The sequence below is a fragment of the Sycon ciliatum genome, chromosome 1 (assembly GCF_964019385.1).
Source record: "Sycon ciliatum chromosome 1, ocSycCili1.1, whole genome shotgun sequence".
In the NCBI taxonomy this organism is placed as follows: domain Eukaryota; kingdom Metazoa; phylum Porifera; class Calcarea; order Leucosolenida; family Sycettidae; genus Sycon; species Sycon ciliatum.
Genome location: NC_088643.1, coordinates 72,784,799 through 72,795,006, shown reverse-complemented (window position 1 = coordinate 72,795,006; position 10,208 = coordinate 72,784,799). Strand labels below are relative to the sequence as shown.

General features: G+C 45.4%; 1 protein-coding gene across 1 annotated transcript; it reads right to left on the bottom strand.

Annotated features, from left to right (window-relative positions):
• Positions 1–1,843: 1,843 nt before the first annotated feature.
• Positions 1,844–3,974, bottom strand: LOC135805324 (lactosylceramide 1,3-N-acetyl-beta-D-glucosaminyltransferase B-like). Its single transcript, XM_065319345.1, has one exon. It carries the CDS (start codon positions 3,660–3,662, stop codon positions 2,169–2,171), a length of 1,494 nt encoding a protein of 497 aa, XP_065175417.1. The 5' UTR covers positions 3,663–3,974; the 3' UTR covers positions 1,844–2,168.
• Positions 3,975–10,208: the final 6,234 nt, after the last annotated feature.

Below are 10,208 nucleotides of genomic sequence, written 5' to 3'. Positions count from 1 at the left end.
CGTTCCAACCAAATGCACTCTAAAGAATTTTCACATGCGCACAATCCGTGCGTATAAACTGCCCTAGCTTCTGGGACGCATGTATAGATGGGCTTGGTGTGCGTTGTTATGCATGAGGTTGGCAGGGGTGCTGTGCAGCTAGTGTGTTTCAAACGTACAAACCCTTGTTCCGATAATAAAACTTCGAGTAATCCTCATGCACACATAAACAGTTTCCTTGGAGACAAGAATGCAATAACACTGAGAAGAAGGACACACTTCAGGCTCTTGACAACACCTCGAAAGTTTCACTAGAATACTTTCGAGCCGTATCGTCAGGTGAAATACCATGGCCATTGTGATTGGGCGCTACAGCAAAAGCCATAGCAACTTGTCCTGGGATTGCACTATTCAGCTTGGTCTAGACCACGCAGCTATTTGAAGTGGCTTTTCTGGCCAGTGAATACCTTTAGTCTTTTTTCACCCCCCCCCCCCCCCCACACACACGCAAACACACAAATTGAATCGGTCCTTTGGTGCTCGTCCTAAAAAGGTTTTACATGTACTGTGAAATGTGTGTATTGCACACATACACCGGAAAGCGTTGACTCTGTCGAGACAGTTGGAGTTGCACACTCTTGGGAAATTATGCACTTTTGCATCATCGGAATCATGGAATGTAATGTGGAAGCACTGAAAAGAACAATATTAAAATTGTATTATCCAACGCATCATCCGGGTATGACCCCGGCATACTTACAGTATGTCATGACTGAAAGCTGTCCGACACAGACCCAGACTCAAAAACAATAGGCCAGCTACGAATCAGCATACGGAGTGCTAGAAATAGCTTATAGGGCATTGTTATGGCACCAAGACCACAATGTATTAGAGAGCTGTGGAGTGTTGCTCTCATTGTGGATTTTCAGATGAAAGATGGGCAAGCTTTTGACCCTGCGGCAGCAAACATCTTTGTGCAAGATGTGCTCCTGTTCAAGGCATTGATTCAACAGAAGCACATTGTTTAGTCAACAGCATGACACTCTAGCATTGAACAGGAGCACCCTAAAGTGATTGCTCTAATGATCAACAACTTTGTATTGTAGTTAAAACTTACACGTAAGTGTATGTCGTAACCCAGCACAAACTTTAGTGATTTAACCTGAGCACTTTGTTCTAATAATAACATAACTTAGTGCAAGTATAGACTATTAAAGTGCGAGAAACTCAGCTGTATGTCAGAGTGGTGACATACATGTACCGGTACATGCATACCTTTGTCCACTGTTATGTTGGCATGAGCACAGCCAGTGCACACTTGCATACAGCAGGGAGAAAGGCACCGACGGGCAGTTCTCCCTGCTGTATGCAATTGCAGTCGACTCCTGGTACTGTATAACGAACACCATTGTGCAGGATAATTAGTTCTTTATAGCTGGAGTTCGTTTTAACAGAAATACACTCACACCATACAAGCAGCAAATCATGGCTGGCATGTGGCCCTTCAAGGTATGGTTACTGAAAAGGGTTCGCTAAAAAAGGGTCAGTTTTGTATGGGTTACACGGTATCACAAAGGTTTATGTACTCTTGATACCGTCAATATCATTTTTTTTTTCTCGGAAATTAGCGCCGGAACTTTTGAGGCGCATTTTAGGTGGGGTGCGAAGTATTTTAGGGAGGCAGTTTATCGTTAAAATATTAGATGCATGCCCAAATTTCCACAAATAAATATTCTTCATACAACTTCTACCAACTGCAAATGCGTGGAAATCAGAGTTTGTTCATGCAATCGTATCCAGTGAGTGCCATGACTGAACAGCCCATAACTTTGTAGAACACAGACAGACACGCCAGGGCCGCTAGTTGCTTTAAAAAAATTTTGGGTTAGTTTGTACTTGTACCACACAAGTCCAGTGCACAGGCAGATCAACTGAACCAGTAAAAAGAATGAAAACAAGAGAGCACAAGAAAATAAAGTGAAGAAAAAACCCAGTTAGCAACAATCAAGATCAGGGGTAACCACGTCAATAGGAGATGCACATAGTATAATCCGTTGGTTACGCGGGAAAGATCCATTTGTTCGTCAAAAAAGTCAAGTATACTCATACACACACATTGTTGGCTATGATATAAGCAGTCTAAAAGCAAGTATTGAAAAAGTACAGCAATCATCACACTGTGAAACCAGCTACAGCGTAAGACAAGCGTGTGAGATCTCACTACAAACATAAAACTGTGAGAGCAAGTAGCGTCGGAACAGAATAAGACAACACACCACAGGACACACAAGCAGAAAGACCCACAGGCGGCAGATCTGACAGCGTTTTCTCTTCTTGCTGTACACCAGTGGGCACAGCGATCGGCCTTGCACCGCAGCGTGATACATCTGCAGGAGGTGCTCTGCACTCGTTGCCACGACAAGGATCGGCTCTTGCCTGCCATGCTCTGCATTGCATCCGTCGTACTGAAACTCATCGGCATGGATGTTCCCGACGTTGGTGACATTTACACCAACGGCACGCACCAACATTCCAACGTACGCATCATCAATGCCAAACCATGGTTGCCAGGCACGGGCTGCACTGGCAGTTAAGCGAGAGACATCTTTCGTCATAATCAAACACGCACCCCAGACATACGTGGGATAGAAGAGCCCACCGAAAACACGTTTGTCGACGAACCACTTGCTGGACGAGTTTCGGTTGACAATGGCATAGTCATAAGGCACTCTCCCAGCGTAAACCTTTGAGCGTGGGGCGTCGGACAAAAAGTTGTAGAGCTCTGACATTTGCAGAAAGCAGTCATCATCAACAAAGACCAGATATGAATAGTCCATGAACTGTGCAGTCCAGTTTAGCGCCCACATGATCTTCCACGTGATGCGATCATAACGATCGGTGTATGGGCTCAGCAAGATATCGCCGTATTGCTTTGCTTCCCATGATAACGCTTCCATGGCCGATGCTTGACTGGTTAAGCCCACCAAGAAGCGATTATACCAAAGCATATTTCCATATCGGCACTGTCCTCCCTTGAGGCAAGAACTTTGAACGGTCCGCGTTGTAGATGATATCTCAGACGAGTGCATCTTTGCATGCTTCAGCCAGGTGTCGCGCATCTGCTTCCGCCGTGTCAAGTAGGCCGGCGCCGACTTGGATAAGATTAGAACCCGAAAACTGCCATCGGTGCGCTCAACAGTACGTTTAAAACTTCGAACACGGCTATTGCGCAGCGAACGCTGGCCACTGCGACCAACAGCGGATGCAACAGAAGAACCACTGGAGCAGAATGGCCCGCACAGCACTTCATTCACAGCCTGAACAGTGTGCAACACTCGACCACTAGCAGACATGTTCGCGTCCAACTGGTCCATGATATCATCCTTGGACAGGTCCTGGGCCAAGTTCAGCAGAAGCTGACCAAGGTCTTCCTCGCTGAGTGACTTTGTAAAGTTTTCATCACTGTGCATAGCCATCAGCCCCTCAGTGGGTGACTCCCCGCCATTGGTGGTGGTCGAGTCGTCTACATATAGTCGCAGGAAACCACTGCCATCCAACACTATTGGTTGAGAAACTAACAGAGTGAGTTGTATAACGAACCATACAGCAGGAAGACAGAGGATGGCTAAAAAATAGCCTTTCCATAGGGACATAAGTTCGATTCCCATCAATCCAGCAAACATTCAGTTCATGGTAGAAATTTGGAACCCAGTCGTCGACAGTCCAGTGTGGTACACAAGGTGACATCAGCGTACTGAACTCGATTGGACTAGTCCCGATCAGTTAGTAGTGGTCTTCAGTACTCCAGAGCAAGCCAGACGAGTGGAGTTGAGAAACTGGAACGCCACGAACCGGTAGATAAGAACATGACCGGCTTGAGCATCTATCACCGCCAGAACAGAGCTGAGGAACAACACAATCACCACTGGCGAACGAACATGCATTCAAAAGCGAGAGCGGATTATGCTTATTCAAAAATCAAAACGACAAAAACTGTTCAACTTCAAGTCTGTTGCACGTTGTGTTGCACCTTGTATTACCGTATGATGTATGTATGTCATGTAGATAATCTACGGTACGGTGCGTGCACATGTGCCATTTTTGGACAAGAGTCCAGAGGTTGTTGCAGGGTTCATGATTCAATGACATTATGACTGTTCTACATGCTACAGTCGACCTAATAACGATAATTGCGTCAGACCAAGAAATTGTTCTAAGGCGCTATCAGTTCAAACTCTCGCATATCTTAGTGTTTCGTGTCCTGAATCAGTTAACTACTACTCTCCTTACTGATTGCTTTTGCCTTCGTTCTACTTCTACTCGTACCAATTCCTGCACTCGCTCCCAGGTATCTTCGTCTGTGACTCTACCCAAAGCTAAAACTCGTTTCGGTCTCTTTTCAGTTTCTTTCATCGGTTCCGACCGTTGGAATGCACTCCCCGCTGCAGTCCGCTTATGCTCTTCCCTGCATCTATTCCGTAATTCAGTACAGTGGTCCCTCTATAATCCGGCACCATTTGTGCTACGAAAATCTGCTGGATTAGGGAGGGTGCTGGATTAACAAATCTGATTTACTGCTGCAATGTGCATGAAGAGGACATTTTGTCTACTGAAAATTGTGCTGGTTTATCGAGGGTGCTGGATTATAAAGTGCCGGGTTAGAGAGGGACGACTGTACTTTCATTTCTAGGGTACCCTGTAAGAAGACCTGTACAGGCTGTAGCTGTGGGGATTGCCCTATCAAAAATTTGATAATACATGTAATAATAATAATCGTTTGTAGCCACATTTCAAACAAAAAAAATTGGACCCGAGGGGTAGGAGCCACCTTAAAGGGGAAGTATACCCTAAAATCAAATTTTCACCAGTTGTAGTCTTCTGGGTGCTGAGTCGAATGGTCTTGGTCCGAGGAAGCTGCGACGCTCCCTTCCTACTTGAATCCCAATCGAACTCGCGCACTTCCACCGAAACTGGGTGACTGCGCCCTAATAGATGGGGATTTGTATGCAAAATGTCACTAAAAGCGCCATTTCGTTCTTATAAAAGCACGGATGACCGCGATTGGCCCATATGTTGTAGTCTTTTGGACGCTGAGTCGACTGGTTTTGGTCCGAAAAGGCTGCGATGCAGCGTTCCTCCTTTATTCCCAATCGAACATGGTTGAACAAGCGGTCACGTGCTCCTGGGTGCCCAAATCACCTGGTCACCGCGCCAGCAGGCGACAACTTTCACACCAAGGTTCAACTCGAGTTCAACTCGAGTGACAGGACTGCACCCAAAAAAGGTCAAACAGGCTAGTAAGTTGTACCCTGCAGGCACGGTGACCAGCTGACTGGTGTACGCAGGAGCACGTGACCGCTTCTTCAACCATGTTCGATTGGGAATAAAGGAGGAACGCTGCATCGCAGCCTTTTCGGACCAAAACCAGTCGACTCAGCGTCCAAAAGACTACAACATATGGGCCAATCGCGGTCATCCGTGCTTTTATAAGAACGAAATGGCGCTTTTAGTGACATTTTGCATACAAATCCCCATCTAGTAGGGCGCAGTCACCCAGTTTCGGTGGAAGTGCGCGAGTTCGATTGGGATTCAAGTAGGAAGGGAGCGTCTCAGCTTCCTCGGACCAAGACCATTCGACTCAGCACCCCGAAGACTACAACTGGTGAAAATTTGATTTTAGGGTATACTTCCCCTTTAATGCACGCCATCACATTCTCCCTTTGTCTGTGCGCTATCAGTTCAAACTCTATCTAAGTGTTTCGTGTCCTGAATCAGTTAAAGGGGAAGTTAAGGCAAAAATCAAAATTTCACCAGTTGTAGTGTTCGGGGTGCTGAGTCGAATGGTCTTGGTCCGAGAAAGTTGAGACGCTCCCTTCCTACTTGAATCCCAATCGAACTCGCGCACTTCCACCGAAACTGGGTGACTGCGCCCTACGAGATGGGGATTTGTATGCAAAATGTCACTAAAAGCGCCATTTCGTTCTTATAAAAGCACGGATGATCGCGATTGGCCCATATGTTGTAGTCTTTTGGACGCTGAGTCGACTGGTTTTGGTCCGAAAAGGCTGCAATGCAGCGTTCCTCCTTTATTCCCAATCGAACATGGTTGAAGAAGCGGTCACGTGCTCCTGGGTGCCCAAATCACCTGGTCACCACGCCAGCAGGCGACAACTTTCACACCAAGGTTCAACTCGAGTGACAGGACTGCACCCAAAAAAGGTCAAAACAGGCTGTAAGTTGTACCCTGCAGGCACGGTGACCATGGTGACCAGGTGACTGGTGTACGCAGGAGCACGTGACCACTTGTTCAACCATGTTCGATTGGGAATTAGGGGCGAACGCTGCATCGCAGCCTTTTCGGACCAAAACCAGTCGACTCAGCGTCCAAAAGACTACAACATATGGGCCAATCGCGGTCATCCGTTCTTTTATAAGAACGAAATGGCGCTTTTAGTGACATTTTGCATACAAATCCCCATCTCGTAGGGCGCAGTCACCCAGTTTCGGCGGAAGTGCGCGAGTTCGATTGGGATTCAAGTAGGAAGGGAGCGTCTCAGCTTTCTCGGACCAAGACCATTCGACTCAGCACCCCGAAGACTACAACTGGTGAAATTTTGATTTTTGCCTTAACTTCCCCTTTAACTACTACTCTCCTTACTGATTGCTTTTGCCTTCGTTCTACTTCTACTCGTACCAATTCCTGCTCTCGCTCTCAGGTATCTTCGTCTGTCACTCTACCAAAAGCTTAAACTCGTTTCGGTCTCTTTTCAGTTTCTTTCATCGGTTCCGACCGTTGGAATGCACTCCCCGCTGCAGTCCGCTTATCATCTCTTCACTGCACCTATTCCGTAATTCAGTACTCAGTTTCATTTCTAGGGTACCCTGTAAGAAGGCCTTAGGCCTGTGGGGATTGCCCTATCAAAAATATGATAATAATAATAATAATAATCAACGATGGCGACGAAAACGTTTAGGAACAAGCTTCTTTATTTACATGAAAACAAGTTTTGCTTATGGTGTTTGTACTGAGTGCGCAGCTTACTCTATTTATTGCGTTGATTACATTTTTATCTCCACGGAAGCTTTTTAATACTCATAAAAAGGACACACTTCAGGCTCATTACAAACATCTTTGCAAGCAGAAACAAATCAAATTCACACTTAGGCTGTTAGGTAGGTCGTCAAAACCTCGTTAGTTACATGTATGTCCAGTGGTTGTCTCTTGTTGTCGCACTACATGTCGCGCTTATTGAGTTTTCTCGCATTTGCACCTTTGTGTCATTATTGCAATTTTCGCTGTTTACTTTAGCTATCTTCTTTCTTTCTTTCTTTTTGCGCTGTTTTACCACCTTCTTACTGTATTTAATCCACTGTTCCTGTTCCTTTTCCCTTGCCTGTATTTCACCTGATGAGAAGGCTTGAAAGTATACTTGTGAAGACAAAAACTTTCAAGATGTTTGTAATGAGCCTGAAGTGTGTCCTTTTTATGAGTATTATCGCATTTTTGTCTCAGAGGAAGCTTTTTAATAATAATAATAAGGGTAATATTGTTATAAGGGTATTGACTGTGCTTGGCACATCCTCGGCTGCAGAGTAGGCAACGCCCGATTTTGCCAGCGAAGCTTCGATATTTTGCTTTCATTTTGCCGGGCCACTCGATATTTTGCCCCCTTTTTGCTCCGAAATTTGTGTCACGTGTGGGACAACTGACCGAAAGTGGGTCACGTCACTCACGTGTTGGAATAAATGAGAAAAAGTGAGTCGCGTGTTGGGAAAACTGTGCGAACATGAGTCACCGTACAGTCGTCCCTATCTAATCCGGCACCTTTTGCAACGGCATTTTCTGCCGGATAAACAAGGGTGCTGGATTATCAAATCCTGCCCTTCAACCCGGCTCACCTAGTAACGTACATGTTTGTGTCGTATGTCAAAATGTAGAGATTTCTGTGTCAATCCAAGTACTTTGTCACAAGTTTGTGGAATGCATATCTGTAACATGCCATGTCTATAACATACACTTAGGAATATCCTATGCACTGGCATAGGATAGTGGCACCGGCACGGTATGCGATGTACAACTGCTGGATTAGAAAATCAAATTCTGTACAGTTTGAGTGATTTGTTGCAGAAAATCGCTGCCGGAGGCGGAATTCAAGTGCCGGATTAAACGTAGAAAAAGAACTGAAAAAATCCGTTTTGCCAGAAAGTGTGCTGGTTTGCAAGGGTGCTGGATAAACAAGTGCCGGATTAAAGAGGGACGACTGTATAAGTGTAAAATCTCCCAATTTCCAGCGAACACACCGATATTTTGCTCCGTTTTGCCAGCAAATTCCCTTTCAAAATTCTTCGATATTTTGCTAGCAGAATTGCTAGCAAAATCGGGCTATGCCTACTGCAGAGCCAGTATTGTCAGGCGTTCCTCAAGGATCAATTCTCATGATTCTTGGTCCCCTACTACAGGTGGAATTCTGATAATTCGAATATGGCTTAATTCGAACATACCGCTTTTAAAATTAGAAGTTTTTCCAGGACCGATTTCTGTCAATACGATTCCCACATAAACAAATTCTGATAATTCGAACCTCGAACTGGACATGTCCGGTTAATTAGAAGTGCCACGGATTCCACTTACATAGAAAATGTGTGGGATTTGTGCTGATAATTCGAAGTTAGCAAAGTGTAATTCGAAGTTCACTGTGTACAGTCTGTACCCTGTACTGGTCAGTTCAGTTTGCATGAGCAGGCTGTACCGGTCAGTTCTGTATCCGTGAAATCTGTGTCTATGGCGGTGTTTACATGAGGCGTTTCAACCCGGGTTGAGTTCGCCCCGGGTCAGATTTCAACCCGCCATGTGCATAAAATGAATGGCGCGTTTAAATGACGCATTGCGCTTGACCCGGGTTGAAATTTCGCCCCGGGTTGATTTCAACCCTCCCCCCAAGGGGAGGGTTGAAATCAACCCTGGTCAAGAAAATCGTACAAACGTACTTCTGTGCGTATCTCGCGCCAGGTTTGAACGGCACTGCAGATGCAAATTTCGCGCGAACGGATTCACGTGACCATACAGGACTGTAGAAGTGGACTTTTGGCGGCATATCAGTATTTGACCCGGGTCAACTGTCTTCATGTAAACGCTCACCTCTTTTGTCTATCGTACAGACTTTCAACCCGGGATGAACTCGACCCGGGTTGAAATTTCTCATGTAAACACAGCCTAAGGTCCATAGCGCAACTCTGCTTGACCATGAGAGCATTTTGACATACATATTTTGCGCAAGGAGGAGGCTAATCTCAGTTCTCGCAGAAAAGGGGGAAAAGGGGAGAAAAAGGGGAAAAAGAGGGGGAAAAGAAGAGCGGGAAAAGGAAAAAGAGGGGTAAAGAATGGCGAGAAAAGGAAAAAGAGGGGGAAAAGGATGGCGGGAAGCATCCACCGTTTGAATGTGCATACATCTAAAGTGAGGCTATTTCCAGGCTCTGCACAAGTACATCACGGACTGACTAGGAGTCACTGAGACATTCCACGATGTGAAAGCCAGCTTGAGCACCGCTCGATAGCGCTAACCAACAGCCTTCCAACTTGGAAGGTTCCGTTAGTGCTACATGTAATTCCAAAGAGGCCCGGGAATTAAGGTAATGAGGGGAAGGAATGTTTCAGTACTCCTCAGTTGTGAGTTTTGTGCTAGATTGTGCACGTCTGGCAGATTGTTCAAAATCAGGTTTACTATTGGTACATGGTGGACTCGATCCGACATAACTTTTGCCCACAGTTTCCAGTTACAATTTTGTCCTTGGCTCACCGTCTGAAATAGAATATGCGAAGAACAACACATAAACGTTTTCCTCAATGGTCACCAGTGAATTTACATCGAATAGTGACTGAGAGAACAAACCAATTATTATGTGCTACAATGTCCTAATTGATAGTTTCAAAAACTATAATTTCAACACGAAGGTGCAAGGGTGATTGTATTATCGCATAATGTGAGAAAAGTGTAAAAGAATAGTTAGTGTGTGAAAATCTAAGTGTAGAGTGTGAGAGATGTGCCATTCTCCTTCTGAATGCATGTCAGTCACAGTTAAAGGTGCTGGAAGTTGTATACATTCACGTACGCAAGCCTGACTTACATTGTATGCATTCAGAAGGAACATGCCCTAAGTACTTATGGCATGTTCGATTGGCAGGATCGGGATCCCGATCCACCGGACCCACTGGATTCGAACCCTTTCGA